We start from the raw sequence: 22,104 nt of genomic DNA on the forward strand, positions 1-22,104 counted from the left end.
AATGCCTTGTACACAGTTACTAAGGAAATCCTCAGTATGCCCTCGCTGCCTCAAAAGACCCAGAAAATTGTTACCTGCATGTGACATAACCGAAGCTACCACTTCTTACCTAACAGTGGCTGAGCATCGGTTGTGGCAGTGCTCAAGAGAAAAGACAGAAACAGTGCTCCTTATTTCTGATCCTCCTTAGACTTGTGGGGGAAGCACTGGTTGGACACAAGAGGGGTAGAGGGGATGGGGAAAGCTAGGCATTTCCCTGCTCTCTGGACCCAAGCACCATCACTCTCTCACTGGAGTGAGACACCACCATTCCCATTTTCAGGGACTGGGTAAAACTCAGTCCACCAGAGATGGTGGAAAGGCAATTAAACAACCAAAAGAAAGTGACAGAAGTTGTAACCATGCCTTGGTTTGAGGAATCCTCCCCTATTTTCTGGAAGTTCACATGGCAGTATGCTTGGGCTACACCTCTCCACGCTGCTCGCTTTGGTTTTTGTTTTTCTCTGTGCCTTTGTGTTGTCATTCAATCTTCTGTTACTGCCTAACTGGTAACTAGAATATCTCATGAGTCCAGAACACATTTATTTGGAAACTTTCAGTGATGCCAGATGCGCTGGTCTAGCGATGTGCTGATGTACCATCATCTCCCACAGAGTGCAGGATTCACCTCTAGTCCTGGACAAGGTTTCTTCTGATTGCTTTTGAGCTTTACTTCTGTTTCTTTCACTGCATCTCCCCCTTCTCCACCCAACCCCCCCAAGTCCTCCCCCTGCTGCTCCGTAGGCCCCTTTTGCTCAGCACCACTCGTCCATTTGGAAAGCTTGGGGCAGGTGCAGGGGATGCTCCTGCTGATGGAATCGCTGGCTGGGAAGCAGTTCAGTATTTTGTACACCAGATAAACCGCAGTGAACTCGCCTCTTGCTGGTTTTGCTCGTTGTGGACACCGGAGGGAGCTGCAGCACACCGGCATGCGAAGCCCCATTTTGACTCTTGCAGCCCAAGCACATTCATTCTTCAAGAGATGCGGCTCTGTAAATGCAGGCCCCGATCTAGTATTAAGGCTCTCTAGGCTTAGCTCTCCTGTTTGTCAGTCTGCTGGATTCACAACTGTTTAACCGGTTTGCTTTTTGGGACAGAAAAGAACCTTGTTATTCCCCCCCCCCCCCCGCTTTTCCCATGACATTGACAAAGATAGCTGGACTGCCCTCATGACTGGAGGTATGAATAATGAACATCCTTCTGTACCTAGCTTTCTCATTCATGATGCAATCTTCTGCTTTGTGTGCAGCCGTCCTTCTCCAGCAGGGGGTATCTTGGGGACATTTACAGCATTATGACTCAAGGTGAAGTACTCTTCCCTCTTAAAGTCAGGTACTGGTGCCACAGTATGGTGTGAAGCAGAACTATGCCACAGTAAATAGCATAAAGAAAACACTTTTATCGTGTTTTATTGTGTACACTTATATATGCATATATTTTATATGCATAAGCATGTATTTGCTTACACTGCACTGACCACAGTGCCTGCAGGTGCTTTACCTAAGATCAGACTGTGATTCAGCAAAAAGTTCTCCTCCTTCCAAGCTGGTACTGATCCCATTATGTTATACCAGGGATGCTATAGCGATGGTAGAATGGCATTTTGGAGAAGACACAAAATCAGTCTTCCTGGAAATTAAAACCTCCTGGTGCATTTCACCCTGGAGATTACTGCAGGTATACTATTTGGAGCAGACTATTTGTAAAGGTCTTAGAGAGGCATTTAAATGCCTGCTGATTTCTCTCCCTCTCTCTGTTACCCTGGCCTTCACATACCCTCACAGTAACAGGGCATTAAGTTACATCTGAGTGATGAGAAATTAATGAACTGCTGTAAGATGTTTGAATGTATCATGTCAATAATGCAGCATTTCTGGTTATGTCAATGGGGGTTGAAGTGAATTTTCTTGACACCCACACTGCTGATGGGCTCCATAATACCTGAAGTCTGACACTATCCTGCAGTTGTTCCACTGGTGTAGGAAGGCATGAGATGAAGGCCTGATCCATCTGTCCCCAGTTTTGGGAGGTTTACATCTGACCTTGTATCTAACCCATTGTAGAAATGCAAAGACTGCAAAGTACAGGAGCCTGGGCGCGATTCACATCTCTTTGACTGATAGTCATACTTTCTATTGTTGCAACTACAAGCGTAAGGAATTCTTCACTCCTTTATTTCTAAATCAATAAGCTAGTGTTTAGGCAGCAGGCAGTTTTGCAGTCACAAAACACCCTAAGGGAGTCTGTGAAACTCTAATTAATACCTGCCCCGCTCCTTCAAATCAGTTCAACATTTGCCAAGCGTTGACATGAGGAGAGACAGTCTGTGAGCTCCTTGCTGTTTAGTTGGTGATTTGGCCACATGCTTAAGCTTCTCATGGCCAAGAAGGCTATGGTGAGAAGTTGTCAAGACCCTTCTTCTTCCCCTGCTGTGCTTTGGGGTTTCTTCCCTTCTCTCCCTATAGTTCTTACTATCACAAACATTCTTCCTTTCTTGTCCTTTGTACTGTCTCAGGGCCAATTCTTCCCGGCTGCTTCACATGTCCCTCTCAGCATGCCCCCTTTTCAAGCAGCTTCTCTCAGGGTACATTTTCCTAGACCATTCTCTCAGGGAGACAGATAACACTTAAGGTTTAACAAATATATAAACCCCACCGCTAAGCCCAGTTATGTATGTCCATATAGACTTTGGACCACATAGAAACACCACTTTAATTCAACTAGTGCAAGTTTTCCATATAGATGAGGCTGTGGCCACAAGTTAAACACCAGTAAAGACACAAGGGATTACTCCTTCCCTTCTCCCCCCTCTTCTGGGCATCACAAACCTTGGAGTAAAGTCAGCAGGATTAATCATCACATCACAGGGTGGCACTGGAGCAGTAACCATAGCTGGCTAAACAAGTCACTGCTGGGAAGGGTCTATTCTGATGTTCAATTTTGCAGTGCTGAGGTGTACATTGCTCTGAAATCCTTACATAGCCTCATGAGTCCACTAGTGGGGCTACAGGGAGCACTGGATATTACAAGATCAAATCAGGATCAGTTCACAGCACCTGAGTGGGGCATGGGCTTTCAGTTAAAAGTGGCATCGGAGAAAGGGACGTGTATAGGTGCATACATCAAGAGGATGCTTCATGGGTGCGTACATCAAGAGGATGCTTCATGGGTGCATGGAGAAAATAGGAGCAGGAGTAGTAATTAAAAATAAAATAATAGTATAGTATAATATCATATCATATTGTATAGTATTGTATTGCATAGTATTTATTATTATAAAATAGGATACCCCATAAGCTTTCAAGCATAATGAGGGAAAGGGACAAAAGTGGCAACCAATTTACTTTAAATTATGTAACATTTAGAAAAAGATCTGTGGTCAAGGCCATATCCAAAATACGTACACTGTTGCACTTCTCAGTGTCAGCATTGACAGCACTTACCCTGCTTCTGAAAGGAGGTAAGAAAGGAGAACAGTGACTGCACTGAGTAGAAGAAATGCAAATGATGCTATGATTGGATATAAGGAGGAAATTCTTTCCTGTTAGGGTGGTGAGGCACTGGAATGGGTTGCCCAGGGAGGCTGTGAATGCTCCATCCCTGGCAGTGTTCAAGGCCAGGTTGGATGAAGCATTGGATGAGATGGTTTAGTGTGAGGTGTCCCTGCCCATGGCAGGGGGGGTTGGAACTAGATGATCTTAAGGTCCTTTCCAACCCTAACTATTCTATGATTCTATGTTAGCAGGCAAATTGCTAAGAGTTTAGATTGTGGGGAAAATTAGGAAGCACCACTTTTCAGTTTTTATCCCTCCATTTCCAATGCCTTCACAGGGACTGTAAAGGCTGACATATTTTCAATGCTCATTTAAGTTTTATTCTACAGTTGATGTTAGAGGAATTTGACCAGAGATTTTGGGCATTACTACAACTGCATTGCTATAAATCACTGTCTCTCCTGTAGGTACAGCTGACTTCAATCAGATCATTTGAATTTTCTTCTGACCTCCACCTCTGAAGTCACTATTCTGACTTTATGGCAGACTAAAACCAAGGCGAGTTATGTTAATGAAAATCTGTCCTGATGTGATATGTGTACAGGTGAAGGGCCTGCACTGATTTAGCTCACCTCAGTTTAAAAGAGATGAAACCAGTATCAAATGTAGGCCATTCTGCATCAACATGCACACCTTTACAAGATGCATGTGAAAAGTAGAAAAAGCTAATTTGATATTATTCTAATAATTTCTTGCCTCTGTCCATCAAGTGCAGCTGCCCCAATAAGTACCTATTTATGAAAAAAGACTTCAACTATTCACCCATTATTTCCTCACTTGTAATTGTTCTTAGAATAAAAACACACAGGAATTTCATTTGCATGCAGCTGTATAGAATATTTGCATTCAAATAAAAGCACGCTGGATTTGCTTCTTACGATAGCTAAATGTTATTTCATTGTGTCAACCTAGCCTCTTTAGCAAGGCTCCTTTGGCTATTTATTGTATCCTCCTTGAGTGTTATTGCTGTGCCTGCCATCTTGGGTCTTTCTCCCATTTATTTATTTTACTACTATTTCCTGTGCTTTCTTTTTCCTGCATCTAAGATCTAATATTTTTTCTCACCCTCTTTATTTCTGTATTTCTTTTTAATTTCTCTCCTCTTCTCCATATGTCATACTGTCGTGTCCCATTCCCCCTACATCTCCCCCCGGGCTCTTTCTCCCGGCTTCTCTCTCTGCACAAGCTTTTCCGACTCTGGCTTTCTCTCTGTCTCCCTGGTTTCCTTTCAGTCACCTTCACTGGAATGTTGGCAGAAACATGTTTTTCTTTGAAAACAAAGAGACTAACTAAGCAAATGAATAAATGAAATAGCTGGAAGAGGATGGGAGGTTTCAGTTCCAGAAGGGTCTGTATGCTGTGAGATTTTTCTCACTTCTTAACACAAGAGGAGATAGTTGCACTGCCTGCACACCCCCAGCCTCACAGGGAGCCAGGCTTCTCCCTCCCCTGGCGTGAGGACCTTGGCTGGGAGTGATGGATTGCACTGCAGTGAGCCTGGGAGCACTGCAGGGAAAAGAGGGGGAGGGCTGGGGAAGGGAGGAGACACGCTGCCAGCGTCAGGACAGGAAGGATGTAGTGGGGCTGAGGAGAGGGGAGTGGAAAATGGGGAAGGGGAGGGCATGAGTTTCTGCAGGCTGCACTGTTCCGAGCAGACCGGGGAGCCCAGGTCTGAGGGAGACACAAGGCAGTGTGGTCAAGGCTGTCACTGGGCAGAGGGGCAGAGAGGCAGGGAAATGGAAAAGCACTAGGGAAGGGGAGGAGGGAAAGAAAAGCAGAGCTTGAGAAAGTACGGCCTAGGTTATGCAGCAATGACAAAAGAACACAGCTCTTGCAACCTGAATTTCTTTGGAGTTGCAATAGAGGAGCCAATGTCAGAGATGCAGAATCACTCAGAAGGTCAAACGAGGCATACTGCAAACTGTATTGAAACGTGCTTTCACTGCACTCTGAAGGGTGGTAACAATACGGCCCTTGGGCAGTAGTGAGGTACATCTGTAGTGAAGCCACTGGTGATGGTAAACGTGTTGGCAGCGTCTGGCTGCAGCAGCTTTATTGCCTTGTGGGTTTTGGCAAGGGGGATGTGTCCTTCTGCCTGGGCGCTGTGAGGAATGCAAACGACCTCCTCCCCACTGCACCAATTTCAAGTGCTGAAACATCAGTTGTCATTGTTTGTTGCCTTTCATGCTTCTCTTATTCCTCTTTTTAATATATATTTCTCCATCTGTCCCTTATGTATTTGCCCAGATTTTTCTCCACGTCTCCATTTCCATCCAGCCTCCTTTCTCTGTTACTAACATCTTTCTCTCAGTCCACCTTCCAGCACCATCTTCCACTCTCCCTTCCTCTCCCTCTCCCCTTTGCGGACCTCCTCCTGCCCACCCCCAGGCCACTCCCCGATGGCTAAACGCTGTGCCAGCGCAGCGCCCCGCAAGCCCGGGGCAGCGCGGCGGGGGGGGCTCTCCCGGCGGGTGCAGGCGGGTGTAGGGGGTGAGGGACTAGGGGAGGATGGGGAGCGGGGCTGTGCGTGCTGGCAGCCACGCAATCAGCCCGCAGGAGTCTGTCTTTCCTCTGCAACTTGTCAGTGTTGTGTCGTGTCCGTTCCCCCCCCCCCCCGCCGCCTCCCGCATCCAGCACGGCTCTTCCCACTCACCCCGCTCCTCCGGCTATCCCTGGCTCTGCGCCCCCCCCCCCCCCCCGTACTGCACCAGCTGCAGTTTCCAGCTACACTGACCTAGTTCTGGCCTCCCTTCATAGGGATCTCCATTCCCTCCTCCCTTAGCACCTGGCCGCAGGAGGAGGGAAGGGGAAGGGTCCCCCTGAGTATCTCTCCCATAATGGCGCCGGACCCCGCAAGGGGAGACCTGAGTCGCCAGCCCCTCCACATCCTCCCTCGGTCTAAGGCGGGCAGGCGCTGGGTGTATAATCACGCTTGGCAGCGGCGAGGGGGAGCATCGGTTAGATGAAGAAACCGCTCCCCACGGATGAGAAGTCTTCGATTCCCTGCAACGTTGTCGCACCAGTTCTGGGCGCAGAAGTGCTGCACAGGAGGAAAACACCGACGTGGCTGTGAAAAACTCAGGGACATTTAACCTGTCATCTGAAGCTCTTTAGCTCGCAGGGCAGATGTTTATCAATCTTACCGCAGCTAAGCGCCTGCAAGGTATAGCCACCCGGTGGTTGCATCAGATCCTTCCCAACAGACACTGAAAGCCTAAGTCATCACTGCAATAGCATTCATCAAAAGACAATGGAGGAGACAGAAAAGGACAGTCAAGAAGAGGGAAAGGAACAGGAAACAAAAGCAGGCAGACAGAAAGGAGAAAGGAACTTTCTCAAGACAGTAAAGGAAAAATGCAGGGTGAGGAGGAACAGTTGGAGAAGGGGGCAGGCACCCGTAAGAGAGGCAGAAGGGGGACAGAAGGAAGCTTTTTTCTTGCAAATGACTGTTTCCACCAGAACCACATTTTTCCTTTGTCCAGCTCCTCAGTACTGTTCCCTATTTCGCTGCAGCATAACTGCAACTTAGCAGGGAGAAATGCACTCCTGTCTTCTGGAAGTGGGAGCTGCTGTTACACACTGGCCTTTGAAGCCTCCCAGCTGCTATTCATCCATCCCTTTGTTTCTGTTTGTAACTCTGCCTGCCTGAGCTTCTTTGTGTCTCTCGGTTCTCAAACTGTGCCCGGAATAAGGACAGCAGAAGCCTCTGACCTTCTTCAAAGTTACCTATTCAATGAGATGCGTGCTCTCCTCCACGTGTCCCCGAACGCTTGCTGTCTGGCAGGAAAAGTCCTGCAATGCCCCTGCGAGCCCTTTTCTTCTGGCGGGATTGTGTCCCGAGCCTTTGCAGTCCTCCTTTCAAGTGAACAAGGGGATTCTCACCCCTGCATGCCACCACCTGCACAGACCTCTCTTCCTTTATGTTATCACAGCATTCCCACCATAAGGATTATTCCTCGCCCCAGCCGCCTGTTCCCGCCCTTCCCACCGCCAGGCACAGGAAACGGACGGTCGCGCATTGCGCCTGCCCGTGCGTGACCCCGCAGCAGGATCGCTCCGTCCCGCGGGGGGCTGCAGCCGCCCGGAGCCCCATTCCCGCACCCCGTGTCTCCCGCCGAGGGAGAAGGGACCGCGGCCGGGCGGGATGGCGGCGCTGGCAGCCGCGCTGGCTGCACGCACCTCGCTGCTGCCGCCGGTTCCAGCCGGCTGCTGCTGGGCGCGGGCCGCAGCAGGCGGGGCTGAGCGACCCGGACCCGGACCCGCCACCGCCCCTCCTGCCCGGGGCAGCGGTACGCATGTGGGGTGTGAGGGTGCTGGTGGTCGCACCGCACGTGCGGCGGACCCTTCGGCCTTCCCGCCGTGACCACAACCCCCCCCCCCCCCCCCCCAAAACGTTGGCAAGCTCCGGTGCCATGTTGGGGATGGGGAACATGTGGTGGGTGTTACAGCCTCCAAGAGATGAGCCCCGAGCAGCTGTCTGATGAGACTGGAGTCGCTCATGGTGCTGGGTCAAAATGCTTTTGGGGTTGAGTAAGTGAAACGTGGAATTTCCCGCTGACCTCTTTAGCTGTGAGTCCTCTGTGTTGGCAGTCATTGTCCACTACCTTATGTCTGTTTATCCAGAACAGGAATTGGTATAGCAGTCAGAACCAGCAAGTAAACGGAGGCTGGGTGAAATTAAAGATGATTTCTCATAGTTCTCATTTTACATAGTGTGGAACAAGAATGATACGGCCATTTTCTCATTGAAACACAATCCAGAATTTGTTTCCTTCCATGGGACCATCTGTGTTCATATGTGAACCCAAGCATTCATGTGTGAGCACAGGCACTTACCTTGCCTTACATTTTTTATCACTCAGTCACCCAAGTGGGGAGCAGAAACATCGCTGTGAGACTTAACTGACTGCATGAGTAGCTACTGCAGCAGCAGCAGCACGCAGGCAAATTCATACAAATAATGAGGCTTAGCAACATTTGAAGACTGGACTTTGCAGCATTTTTCCTCCACAAGCACATACACCCAACCAGAGAAAGCATAGCAAACTTTCTGATGTGCGTAATAACAGAGTAATGACTGAATGGCTGGTTTGCATTTTTAGTGAACGCAGTGACAAAAGATGCTTCATGGAATCAACCGTGAAATCAGATTTTGCATACATTAAGGGTTTGGACCAGTCCTTACATTATGCATTTCAGAGTGCATGGGAAAAATCTCAAAAGAAGGTGCCAGGAATGTTCAGTCTTCAGAGGCGCCCATTCTTTGCTGATACTACAATTACATCATTTTCCCAAAGGGTGAAACTTGGTACTCTGGACCATTGATGCCCGGGGCAGTAGCCAATACTCTCTTTGTGAGAATTCTGGCCTGATGAGAATAGATCTGTAGGTGACAGGAGAGACCTCACATTCACTGGCATACAGAGTAGAAAAAATTAGAGATTAAAAGAATGAAGACTTGCCTAGGGAAGTGTAACATCTACATACAACTTGACTGCAGTGGCAACTCTTTATAACTCAAAAGCTGCTGCAGTTGTGGATATGTCCTGGGTGGGGATGTCCTGAGCAATAAATCATCATTTTGCCCTGCTCTGCCTTTCTAAGAAATAGCAAAAGGCTTTGAGGGCTCTCTCCAAACTGAGCGGTGCTTTTGGACGGTGGAAAGATGTTCTAGAGGTAGGGGTCATCCAACCTGCTCTTTCAGTGGACTCAGATCATTGCTCACTTCAATACTCAGAGTTTGTACTGAGGTCCAATGTGCTACAGCTCTAGCAGCTCCACAAACAGCAAAAAAAAAAAAAAAAAAAAGATGCAAGGCTCCATTTTGCATGTGAGAGAGTAAGGAAGGCAAATGGTAGTTGGTGGAATCAATGCTCACTGATAACGATAGAATCACAGGAAGTTTTGGGTTGGAAGGGACCTTAAAGCTCACACAGTTCCAAACCCCCTGCCACAGGCAGGGACACCTTCCACTAGACCAGGTTGCTCCAAGCCCCATCCAACCTGGCCTTGAACACTGCCAGGGATGGGGCAGCCACAGCTTCTCTGGGCAACCTGTGCCAGAGTCTCACTGCCCTGCCAGGGAAGAACTTCCTAAACCCTCATCTCAATTTCCCCTCTGTTCAGGTTAAAGCCATTACCCCTTCTCCTGTCCCTACAGGCCCTTGTAAAAATAATAATAAACATTTGCTATTATTATATCACTATTATATGTAGTTACAACTATATACATACTACATGTGGGCATTTTCTTTCTTCTTTGCTTTATACTACCTTAAAACAGCATACACGGTTCCAGAAGAATTCTTGCTCTGAAACGTGTGTGTGTGCTAGATGCTGTGCAGTGGTTGCACAGTTCAGCTGAGCAGTGGTGCCACAGTAGCTTCCTGTTAGTAAATTCCCTGTGTAAACAAACCTGTGCACCTCACAATCTGAAATTACAACTGTCAGAAGTGTGAACTCTGCACATGGGAACTCTACTCCAGAAGCTCTGGGATGCAGTAATTCTGTCAAAGGTGGTATTGTTTTGTAACAATCAAAGTAACAAAAATACTGTCCAGCATTTTGGAGTAATTTATTTAGTTTTTATTTAGCTTGCTGAGACTTGCCAATGACCTGCCTCCTGCTCTTAAGTTGTACTTTGAGTTGGCATTTAAGCGAGTGATGGTGTATTTTTCCCTATGCTGTTGTATAGGGTGGGGTGGACGAGAACCTGGAATCCAGCAGTTGTCTCTGGCTTGCAGCCATGAAAAGCCAGAAGGCTTGGCGAACAGCCCCAGCAGGTGGGAGAGCATCGGATGATGCCTGGGTAAACAGGGATTTTGGCCATTGACATCACAGAATCATAGCATTATGGAATGGTTTGGGTTGGAAGGGACGTTAAAGCTCATCCAGTTGCAACCCCCCTGCCATGGGTAGGGACATCTCACATTACACAAGGTTGACAGCATCTTTGAGGCAGCCTTGCCTCATGCTTTTCTGAAAGAGCTTTATGAATCGCACCTGCGGTTGGGGAGTAGGACCCAGATGTTTGCAGGACCAAATGAACAAACACAGTAAAGTCAGCCTTAGAAACGCTTAGTGATGTTTGCGTTTCATTTTAACTATCAGCTATGGCTTTACAGAAGGTGTACCGAAGGTGGAGCGTAGGATACCACGGTACATCGCTCTGCAGTATGAATGGATAAACACTGAGGCAGATTTTAGGGCATTCTGTATTGTAATGTGTAGGGTTACTACTGTGGGAATCAGTCCCATCATGCCAGTCAAATATCAGGGGTACCACATGGAAGGTTTGGATGATCTTTACCTTGCAACCACAGGCTCTGGAGCCTGTCATGTATGTATGTGTCATGTGTAGATGACCTACACTTGAAGGCAAGGGTATGTAGAGTGTCGTTAAGGTGAAAGAACTAAGAATGCTAGGAGAGATCCACCACATGCTGGAGAGACAGAAGACACGAGGTCTGGGGATATCAGACATGACCGAGTGGGTATGTTCCGTATTTGCAAAGCTGTAACACTGGTTGTTGAGGAAGACAGAATTACTGAATGGGTTGGGTTGGAAGGAACTTTAACAATCATACAGTTCAAGCCCTCTGCCACGGGCAGGGACAGAGGCTGTTCGCCTGGGGCACAGAATCTCGAGGTTAGGAAGGCTGGAGAAGGAGAAATTCCCACAGGAATCCCCGTGGGATACGCAGCTAACGCGATGCGGTGAACAGAAACGGTGAAGCGTGGAGAAGAGTGGCCGGTGTGCCACCGGCGCACGGAAGGAAACGCGCTGGTTAATAACACACGGGAGGGGAGCACCGCTCCGTCGCCAGCAGCCATTATGTTAGCGGAACGACAGCAGCGAGGGGCGGCACGGCCCCGGCGGCGCGCGGGGCACGTGACGGTGCGTGGCAGGTGGCGCGTGGGGCGCGTCACGCCGGTACCTGTCACACGAAGGACAAAGGTTCCGGCTTCGCGCGTCCCGCCGCAGCGGGCTGGCGGGAGAGCCCGCCCGTGCCGTAGAGGCACCCTCAGCGTGCGTGCGGTGGCGCACGGCCACCGCTTCGGTCCGGTTGGGTCGCCCCACCCCACCCCACACCCACGCCGGAGCAGCGCGCGGCGGCGGGTACCAAGCGGGAGCGCGCCCCCGCCGCCGCCGCCCTCGCGCGCTTCCCCGCGGCCGCCCCACCCACCGCGGAGCCGGGCGCCCGCCTCGCTTCCCCTCCCCTCCCCTCGCCTCGGCAGCGCGTGCCAGCCGCTCTCGGCCGTTAGCGGCGCCGCTCCAGTCAAGCGGCGGGAGGGAGCGCGGGAGGAGGCGGCGGTGCCCGCGCTGTGGCTGGAGCGGCGGTGGCGGGGGGCGGGGGTCTCGGTGCAGGGAACAGCCGCCTGCCTCACCCCAGCCGCCGGGAGGAGGGACGCGGAGAGCGGGAGGGGGGGTGGGGGCTGAGCGGAGCGTCGTGTGGCGTCGCCCGCTCCCCTTTAGGAGCGCGCCGCCGAGCGACTGCCGCCGGCGGGGAGGAAGGGGCGAGTCTCTTCGGAGCCTTCTTCGCCCCGCGGCTTCCCTTCCTAGGCCCGGTGCCGGCGGGAAGGGGAGGGGGGCGCCGGCGGGGCGCGCGGGTCCCCTCGGTTTCGGGCTCGGCGGTGCCCGGGGCGGGTGAGATGTCGGGCTGAGCGGGTGCGAGCCCGGGGGTGGGGTTCGCCGTGCCCGGGGAGGGGGCAGGCGGGAAGGAGTGTGTGTGTTGGGGGGGTTGGGACTGTCCTCTCAGCCGTCCCGCCCCGCCGCCGCGCTGCGCCCATGGTGATTGTGCATCTCGGCGCCTTCCCGCCGCCCCGTGCGGGCCGGACAGCCGGGGCGCCCAGGTGGGTGGCAGCCGCGGCCGCTTCGGGGCTGATGGTGGTGGTGTGTGGGGGGGGTGTGTGTGTGTATGCAGGCGGCGGCCGCTCGGCGTGCGCGACGGGGGCACGGGCAGAAGGGCGGGCGGCGGCTCCTCGTAGTGCTGCCGCCTCGCCCATGGCGTTCCGCGGGCGGGTCGCGCTCGGGCGGAGCGCTGCGAGTGCGCCGCGGGTGTCAGCTCCCGCCTTGCGCGCCGCTTGCGCGCTCACACGCGTTCGGTCTGTGTGCAAAGCCGCCGCGGAAACGGGGTGGAAAACGGCTCCCGTGAACGTGGGGGTCTGCGGTTGTTGGGGGCAATTTCTGCCCGTGACGCAGGGTGTGTGTGTATGTGTGTGTGTGTGCGCTGCCGAGTCTTGGAACGAAATCTTTCAGCTGGGTTTCTTCTCTTTTGTTTTCTGATGTTTAAAGAGCTCATGGCACATCGGTGACTTAACTGATTTACCGGGGCCTCCAAGTGTGCGACTGTTAATCTTTGATTAAGCATCCTCTAGACGTGTTATTTTGGCTTTTCGTTTTGGTCGCCCTTTATAAGCGACAGTTTATTTTCTATGGCGGAGTGGGGTCTCATGCCTAGGGGTGTATGCTTCTTACCTGAAACGTACTTTTCTCTAGTCTCCTCATCTGAATTCTGAATGTTATTCTGGATGAGGGGTTTAAAGACTCATGCAAATAAATAGAAATAGTTTTTGAAGGTTTTAAAACTTGAATTTCTTCTTACGTTCACATGTAGGCGCAGATTTAACTTTCCTTCGAGCCCACAGCCTTCAGTTAAGGAATAAACTGCTTAACCTTTTTTTCCCTCTTAAAACGGGCTTCTGTGGTAGTACATTTCTGTAAATCATTTAAAATTGTATGTTTCGCAAAATTGCGTTCTTTTGGCCTTGCTTACTGTGTTGTACGGCACCTTTTTTTTTCCGGTGGGATTTAGTTTATTAGATACCTTTGTATGTTAGTTTATGTCTTAATTGAGATTTTTCTCCCCTTTTTCCTTCCTAGGTGTTTGTGACTTCAGAGACATTTAGGGGCTCAGTTCTGAGCAAGTAAGAGACACGAGGATTCAGTTTATTTTACATAGAAAGCTACAGCGCTTCACCAGTACACTCTTCCCTCCTTCCCGTCCCTCTTCTCCCATAGGGGAAGACAATTTGGGAGTTAATTTAACAGCCATTACTCGCCCTTCCTCCCCTCAGAAGTCTCCCTTGTTACCTGAGGCGTCCGCTATACGTTGCACGTTATAGGACTTTGCTTGCTTTGGGAGCCTCAGTAGTACCCTTCCCTCCAGAGTGCAGAGAGGCATCCAGAAGACTGCCCTGCAACCCTTTGTGGTTAGTAGAGGATCCAGGGAAAGGGGTACCTAGGAGGACACGTGACCTTGTGAAGGGAGCCACAACTGAAGCAGCACTTGGCACGCTGGAAGGAGGAAGCACCCATCTTTGGTGTCCTTCTCATTTTCCACACTTCTCCTCACGCAATTTCTGGTAAGTCTCTTCGGCCCATTCATTCATGCAGTGCATGTTTCCCTTCCCCCACGCCAGGCGCTAGGAGAGGCACAGAGACAGAGAGGGGGTGGGGAAAGGGGGGAGGGAGAACTGCCTGTATACACACAGATCGGGTTGGGGGGAAGCAGAGAAGCGGGGGGGTATTGTGCCACATTGCAGGGGAACCTGGGCAGAGGTAGAAGAGCCTCCCTTCAGAGAAGGAGCTGGTGTGGGAGGAAATGTATGTTTTATTTGCATGCACAGGCAGAGTGGAGCGAGGTGAAAAAGCTGAGAGCTTGTTGCAGGGGGAGAAAGCCACCAAGGCAGAAGCAGGAGAGGTGATGCTGACCAGTATGGGGCTAGAGCGAATGGATGATTCACTGGAGATCAGGAGCTGGGGTGTGTGAATGGGGCATGTTATCACCTACTTGTAAGCATGAACCTAGAGGAGGAAAGACTGGGGGTGTGGATCTCTGCCTTTTGAGGCAGTTGTGCCTGGAAGGTTTCCAGCTAACATCTTTAGCATCACTCAGTGCAGAGGTGGGGACAAGCAGATGAAAGCCATCAGGGAGTGCAGTTGCCTGTCTGCCGATGTGGAGGGTTGTACTGGGAATGAATGGGAACGATTAACATATTCCCATATCCCGTGATTGTTGCAGTCTAAAATCTCATACTGAAAAGGAGGTAGATGCTGTGACACGCTTTCAAAGAGGTGTGCTTGAGGTTCACCTGCCTGCAGTGACTTTAAATTCTATGAAGCATGTGTAGAGGGCGGATGATAATGCAGCAGTGCTGGACAGATTGCGCTGCAGCTGCTCAATTTATTACATAAAACGCATTCAAAGAGATACTTTAATTTTTCATATTCTTCAGCTTTTAAAAATGTATTATTTCCAAAGATTCTCAAATGGTTATATGACAGGCTTGGGAAAACTGATCTCTGGTAGGTAAGAGAGGGATTTTTCTTGAGGTTGTACTTAAGCATTGCCATGAAGCAGCAGTGTCAGGAAGGAGTTGGCTTACCTTGGATTTATTTTTCTAAAGCAAATTGAACAAGTGGTTCAAGATGTTAGTTTTTTATCTGTATATATTGCCATGGGTTATATTCCTCAATGAGTTATATGCATATTTCCTTTAGGTTTTCTTTAAGTGATCATCATTCTGGTATCTTTGTGTGATAAATATTAATTGTGCTTTATACTTGAAACAGCTGTGAACTGTTTTCAGGCCTGGTCTCCCTATGACATAGTCAGATTTTCTGGGTTGTTTCAAGCGCTGCTTTCATTAAGATGAGACAGAGGCTTCCATGACGGCGTATAATGGATCATACGCAGGGTCATATGCCAGAGCCTTCGTTAGCTGTTTGACCGGTCTGCTACCTAGAATTGGCTTTGTAATTCAGATTTGCCTTGAGATATCTCCTGAAAGAGGTAACTTATGAGCATCTGCCAACTGTCCTTAGGTCTTCAGCATCATGAGGTGTGGCCTCCAAAGTAGGATTCTAGAAACTGCTGCAATGGTAGAGACAATTGGTTTACTGAAGGTGTGTACTCTGTTTCAAGCTTTAGCAAATTTATGATTAAAAGGAAAACAAAATACCTTTTCCAGCTTAAGTGTTCTGGAAAGAAGTATTAAGGGATATGCATTAATGATATGTAAGAAGGTGCAGTGTTATTTGTAGTGAGGTGAGTGCTTAGAGCTTATTTTTCCTAGTTCTCAATTTCCCATGGCAATCATGACTGTCAGGCTCTTTGCTCTTTCCTTCTCACTTCTGTGAGATTTTTATTATCATCACCTGAGCTGTAGGGATTAAATATGCCTAGAGGTGTGCGAAAGCTAAGATTAGGTTTTATTTCTCTATTAACTGCTGAAATCCATAGAGTTGTGTTAGCTACATAGTGCTATAACTGAGGCTGAGAGTTTAAGCCGAGATCTGAAAAAAGAAACGATTCTGGGAGGGGCTGATAGTAATAATTGTTCCACTAACTTGATTCCCAGATTGCACTGGGATCAGTGCAATCTGGGATAGTCAATGGGAGTGTACTATAACATCCGATCACAAGTTGAGCATTTGAGATAGCCAGGTCACATCGATTCCTAATGCTGAAAAAACATCTGGGATTCCATTCATGGTTCCCATAGGACAGAGACAACCTAGACTTTTTAATTTAGAGAGGCATTGAGTAGTTGAATTCTGAATAGAAAGGGTATAATATTTTTGTGTACTAGGTATCTTTTATGGTACACATTTATCATTAATACATACATTAATTATTATCTCCTAATAACTGGTTTCTTGTTTCAGTTTAGGGGAAAATACATCATGATGAAAAAGAAAAAGAGACTAGTCAATTTTTCTCCTGCTTTTGGGTGTTGAGGAGAGGACAAGGAGTAAATGTGCAAAAGAGACCAGTATCCCATTCCTGCAGGCAGGTCTGAAAGGCTCTCTGTGAAGAAGAGACCCCTTCAAAGGAAAAAGAGTTATGTTCAGAGATTTCCAGTTCTCTAGACAGCTGATCTGCTTGGATGAATTCCTTGTTATGTCAACCAAATGTATTTGTATATGATGTCAAGTAGAAAAGTAGCAGAGTGAGTGTTTTTGTTAGGACAGGTGCAAAAGGTGTGTTGCACATTCAAGGAGTGTGGAAGAAAATATATTTGCATGTGATGGGGAGCAGAGGAAGCTGCTGTGTGAATACCAGTCTAAAGCTTAGCTTAAGTAGTACAGGGATGCCACAGCTGAAAGCTGGGGTGAGTTGCATTCCCTGTATAAATTGCTAAAGCTTCAGCAATTTATAGAGGGAATAAATTGTTCCACACAGTCTTTGTGAAGAAGATGTAGTTGTGTCTGCTTGGCTTGGCTGACAGTTTAATTTTGACCATAGAGCTTTTACTTTGCTGCCACTTTACCTGTCCCAGTCTAACATGATTTTTTTTCATTTTAGTTTCATATGTCTATTAAATAGTTATTGAAAGATGGTACTTACATTGATTATACTAGCTTTACGTGAAACTGCATTTCAGCTGGTCATCTTGAAGACATTTAGACATCTGCTCTTCCCCTTATATCTACTATACTTACTTTGCAATAGATGCGTTCATGGGTTAGGAAGTATTCCATGCACACCCAGCATTGTCTGCGGCTATGTCTTTTGGATTGAAATTGGTGGAGTTGGCTTTCAGGGAAAAATTCTGGAAATCGTATCCGACTTGAGAGCTTAATGTTCTTGTGCATCTGACGGCAAGGCAAGCTGTCCTCCTACAGACAGTGTGCTTGAGAATGTGGGAGGGATTAAGATATTTGGGTTAATAGGGTAAATTGCAGGTTTTGTGTTCTGTGAGACTTCTTACACAATCAAAACAGAGATTATAAGGAGAGGTTGAAACTGTTATGTAGATTCTGGTTTTAGGAGCAGAACGTTGGTGTGAAAGGGTATTTCTCCAGGTGGAAAAAAAATGTATTGGGTTGGAGGTCAGGGAACTGATAGTTAGAATTACTGGTTTCTGCCTCTGCTTGTAGCTTCATCTAAGGTGAGTTTTTTAATCTTTACCTTCATACTTGAGGTTGCTACCTTCCTGCCTCATGATGAGGTGTGAGCCTTTTTATACACACTTATAAAACTTAGATTTAGAGGAGATGAGACGTAGCATTAGGAGGGAGATGTATGCCCATACCCAAGGTGTTTTTATGTGCCTGCTTGGTTTAATGTGCTGATTGAGATATCTGCATGGTTCTTGATGATGCTATAGCTCCTTTAAAAATAGCAGAAAGATGGAGGATAGAAAAGGGTGTACTTTCTTTCTTCCTCAATCCTTTGCTGATTTTCAGGAAATCACTGCTGATAGTGGCAGTCAGGGCAGATGATGGAACAGTCTCTGCAGATTCAAGGGAGTGGAGGTGGAGCTATGTAGAAAAGATATTTGAGAAAAATGTGAACAGATCGCTGTTGGCAAAGAAATTAAGGTTTGGGAGCAAGCAAAAATAGGGGGAGAAGGCTGCTGGAGAGAAAATACTTGTTTCTTTGCACCCGTGTTAGAAACAGTAGTGAGCACAGAAACCTTCCCCCATCACCAAACAACAAATCAAAACCCCAAACAGGCTGAAAATACGTAATGTTTTGTGATTATTATTATTTTTTAATTATATCTGTCTGTCAGATGTATTTTTTTTTCGTGTACTCCATGTTCTATAGCTGTTACTCAAACCAAGGTGGGCCAGCCTATTAAGTGGAGCTGCTTTTCAGAAGAGAGGCGGTAGGTGGGGCTGTTTGGTCTCCCCAGTCATTCATGCAGATAGCCGAAATAAATGGACAAGAAGCTTTCTGAACTGTGCCATAGCAGTGCCATTTCTGGAAAAGATATTTTGTCCTGATTCTTGGCTGAAGATGTTGTCCCAGGAAGCTTTCTGTAACGTACCATGGAGAGAAAGCCATGGTTGAGAGAGCTGGAAGTGGGGCGGGATCTTATAGTTGTCAGCCATTGCAAGCCCAAGCCTCAGCTTGCCCTTTTCACTTTTAGCTGCTTTGAAGAAAAAGGGGGTTCTTTGAGATCTCAAAAGTACTTCTTACAGCCTCCATTACCCATTTTCCTGCAGGGAGCAAACAGTTTTTCCTGCTTTACCTTGAGCATCTTGACCGCTGTCAAGGGCTGGTCTGCATCTGGGATTGCCTTTCCATAGCTTCTGCTTTCTTTCAAGCTCTTACAATGAAGAACTTCAGTCCTTGGCTTTATATTGTTGCTGTTCATTTACCAAAGCAATGGGAAAAAAGTTTGCTTATTGTCATGGTTCTCAGTACTAGGAATAAAAATGTCCATTTAAAAATGTATCTCCTTCAGAATAAGCTGTGCTAGTAGAAGAAACTTGTTTTAAAAATAATAATGCTAGCAATAATAACAGAATCAGCTCATTCTTATAAGTAGCAAAGTAATACTTTTGTTCTAAGACCTGCTACGAAAAATGAAATTCTTTGTGGTATGAGATGAAAGAAGTTGTATACTTCTGGTCTTTCTGCATTTGCATTTTCTGTTGACAACAGGTCCTGTCACTAGGACTACTGGGCAGAGCTCCCGTTTCTGTCCTAGCCTTCAGTTTTGTTTGAAACTCATGTAAGCTCTGTTGGTGAAAACAATGATTTCTATCTCTGTTTTAATATGAAAGTTTAAAATGTGTTGCAGAAAACAGCTGTTTTTCTCCACAGTTCATTTTACCCACACCATGCTGCTTGTTTCTCTTGAGTGTAGATGAGTATTCCATTAACAATAATTGTAATTGTTTAGCAGCTTTTAAAGTATTTTAGTATACAGTCAAAAATAGTCGAGGTGCCCTGTATTCAAAGCAAAAGGAGCAGTACCTTGCTGTTATCACTTCTGGTGCCATTGTAATTGAAATTCTTCAGTTTGAACTGTTTGGGGTTTTTTTCTAGTTTTGGTGCTGAATTTTTCCTGCTGCTATTTATGTATATAAAACTGATATAAAAGAAAAAAAGGAGCAAGAAAGGGCTAGCACTGATACTCAAACCTTGATTTTGCTTTAGGTTCCATGTTGGGTATTCTTAATACTTTGTTGATTCCCCTTGTTCCATTGAGGGGGTTTTGTGTGGTTTTATTTTTCTTTTTTTTTTTTTTTCTTCCCAGTAATATATTATGGATAGTACAATGGGTATGAAGTAATTGTAAGATCAAATCAGTCTTGAAATACTGACGTGGAAAATATTGTTTTAATGGGTTTCTTCTTGTTCAAGACTGCTCTTTTAAAATAGAGGATTTGGCACACTCTGTTGTCTTCTGTATATGGTGGATAGGGATACACTAAGTCTGTCACTGGTGTTTTAGCGGTGCCTCGGTAGGAGGGGCTGAGTTATTTCCATTTGTAAGGAATTACCCCAGTCATGAAGTTGAAATTCTGGCCTTCAGAGATGGCCATCCATACGTTTTCAGTTCTTGGTATGCCCCTTAGTGCTGTTGAGAAAGCGGGGTGCTACTATTTATGTCAAGTGTGTACTTGTGGATGAAACTAGCATGACGTTCAAGACCTGATTTCTAGCATTTACATTCCATTGAATGTAAATGGATTTGTTCCTGTTGCTGCTTCTGCTGCAGGTTAGGCGTAGACATTATTTTCCCACTTGGAGGTTGGAAGTTGCACTCCATGGAAAAGGACTGGTGCAGAGGGAGTAGGACCTGGTACAGTGGGGAATATGAAGATAGGAGCCTGTGTACTCTAACAGAGTCTCATCTTCTCCACCATTTAGAAGTTCCATTGAAAGGAGACCTTGAAGGTTGCAAGACAGCTCCAAGATGTGCAGTTCAGTTGCTCCCAGGCTGTGGTTCTTAACAGACCGTCGCATCAGAGAAGATTACCCTCAGCAGGAGATCCTGAGAGCACTGAAGGCCAAGTGCTGTGAAGAGGAGCTAGATTTCCGGGCCTTGGTGATGGATGAAGTGGTGCTGACCATTGAGGATGGAAATCTCGGTGAGAATGAGATAAGGCTGGGAATGTGCTGAAAGGCTACTTGGAAAAAAGATTGTAAAATGGAGCATCTGTACTCTTCAGTAATGAATTTCTTGTGTGCCAGAATACCATACATGTCCTAATTCATGTAGATCTAGATGACATCATATTCTTTAACATTTATTGTGATAATCAAATATAATTAACTTTGCTAATTCACATTAGAACTATTTTTGCCTTTCCTTTGTAGGACATAGAGGAGGGTTGCTTTAGTGTATTGATTCCAGGATAAGAACCTCTGAATTAAGAAGAAATTATGGTGTTTCATCTTTTTGCGTAGGTACTTGAAGTTTGTAGGTCACATTTAAGAGTTTCAGGAGGACTTTTTTCTTCTGTTTGTTTTCTGAATTCAAGGTAGCAAACATATTTGAAATGAAAAGGAATTTTCAATGAACAGTACCAGTTGTCATGGAGCTGGAGATAATAAGGTGACATAACTAAAGCAGTACTGTTTATCAGGGACTGTAGCAGTAGGACAAGGGGTGATGGGTTCAAACTGAAACAGGGAAAGTTCAGGTTAGATATAAGGAAGAAGCTCTTCACTGTGAGGGTGGTGAAGCACTGGAACAGGCTGCCCAAAGAGCTGGTGAATGCTCCATCCCTGGCAGTGTTCAAGGCCGGGTTGGACAGAGCCTTGGGCAACATGGTCTACTGTGAGGTGTTCCTGCCCATTGCAGGGTCGTTGGAACTGGATGATCTTAAGGTTCTTTCCAACTCAAACCACTCTCTGATTCTATGCTGCTAGATACAGTAACGTATATGCCCAAAAAGAATGGGTCTGGAAAACAAAGTATGTACATCAGAAAAATTGTCCCGTTAACAACAACTTAGAGCGTTTTAAACTAAATTGTAAGGTTTCTGTTCTGTTTTACTATTAGCTTTTTTTTTTCTGTGGTGATTAGAAGGAAAAAGATATTAAAATGTGTTAGGAAAGTTAAATAAGATGATTCTGTAGAAAGTAAGCTTATGTTATGGGAAGAATGCCAAGCTGTGTAACACTATCATATTTTCCCAAGTCTTTAATTTGGATTTCCTAAAAGAAGGAGACTTCAGTGTTGTTTTGTACCTTTACTTCCATTTATCGTCCTCATATATCTGTAAAAAAAAACCCAAAACAAACCAGTGGAACTCCAGGGAAAGATTAAATTTCTGAATTAGAGTATTAGAGTAATTCTTTGTGGGGAGAAAACATAAAAGTACCCTCAGCCCTGAAGAGAGGTTGCTGTGTGTTCTTATACCTTATTCCTTATTGGGGAATCGACATTGGAGGGAAGTCTTAAAACTGACTCAGAGAAAAAACTTTGTTCTTGAGATTCTGTAGGATGTGTTCAAATCAAGGCAGCTTACTGTCAGAAAGTCTGAATATCTTACTGTTCAGAGTGTGCTGGCCTTAGGACAGCATGTTCTGTGAAGGCAGCCCTCCAGAACTATAGCTGCAGCCTCTAAGATGCAGAATTGGTCCTTCAGCATTTCAGTAGTGTGTTTATTTCTTGGTGGTGTGTTTTCTGCCTTTTTTTTTTTTTTTTGAAATTAAATGCCGCAAGCATGAATTATGGGCCTTTATTCTCTCTTCTATTTAATGTCTCCTAATGCTGCATCTGTTGCAAGAAATAAAGTATGCAAGTTGGAAAACCA

At 46.8% G+C, this 22,104-nt stretch overlaps 1 protein-coding gene across 5 annotated transcripts in view; it reads left to right on the plus strand.

Moving 5' to 3' along the window:
* Window positions 1-11,997: 11,997 nt before the first annotated feature.
* Window positions 11,998-22,104, plus strand: part of RIMKLB (ribosomal modification protein rimK like family member B) — a 47,151-nt gene continuing 37,044 nt past the window's right edge. Inside the window, exons 1-3 of one of the 5 annotated variants that reach the window (XM_061472278.1) lie at window positions 11,998-12,446; window positions 13,477-13,958; window positions 20,210-20,430. In XM_061472278.1, coding sequence (XP_061328262.1) covers window positions 20,256-20,430 — 175 coding nt within the window. In that variant the 5' untranslated portion in view covers window positions 11,998-12,446; window positions 13,477-13,958; window positions 20,210-20,255. Of the gene's footprint in view, window positions 12,447-12,547; window positions 12,797-13,476; window positions 13,959-20,209; window positions 20,431-22,104 lie in introns of those variants that run through there. The other 4 variants (XM_061472279.1, XM_061472280.1, XM_061472282.1 and 1 more) reach the window with 4 other exon arrangements.

Source organism: Pezoporus flaviventris, unplaced genomic scaffold, assembly GCF_033815535.1.
Source record: "Pezoporus flaviventris isolate CSIRO_AGI_PZ_B2104156 unplaced genomic scaffold, CSIRO_AGI_Pfla_v1 ptg000070l, whole genome shotgun sequence".
Lineage (NCBI taxonomy): Eukaryota > Metazoa > Chordata > Aves > Psittaciformes > Psittacidae > Pezoporus > Pezoporus flaviventris.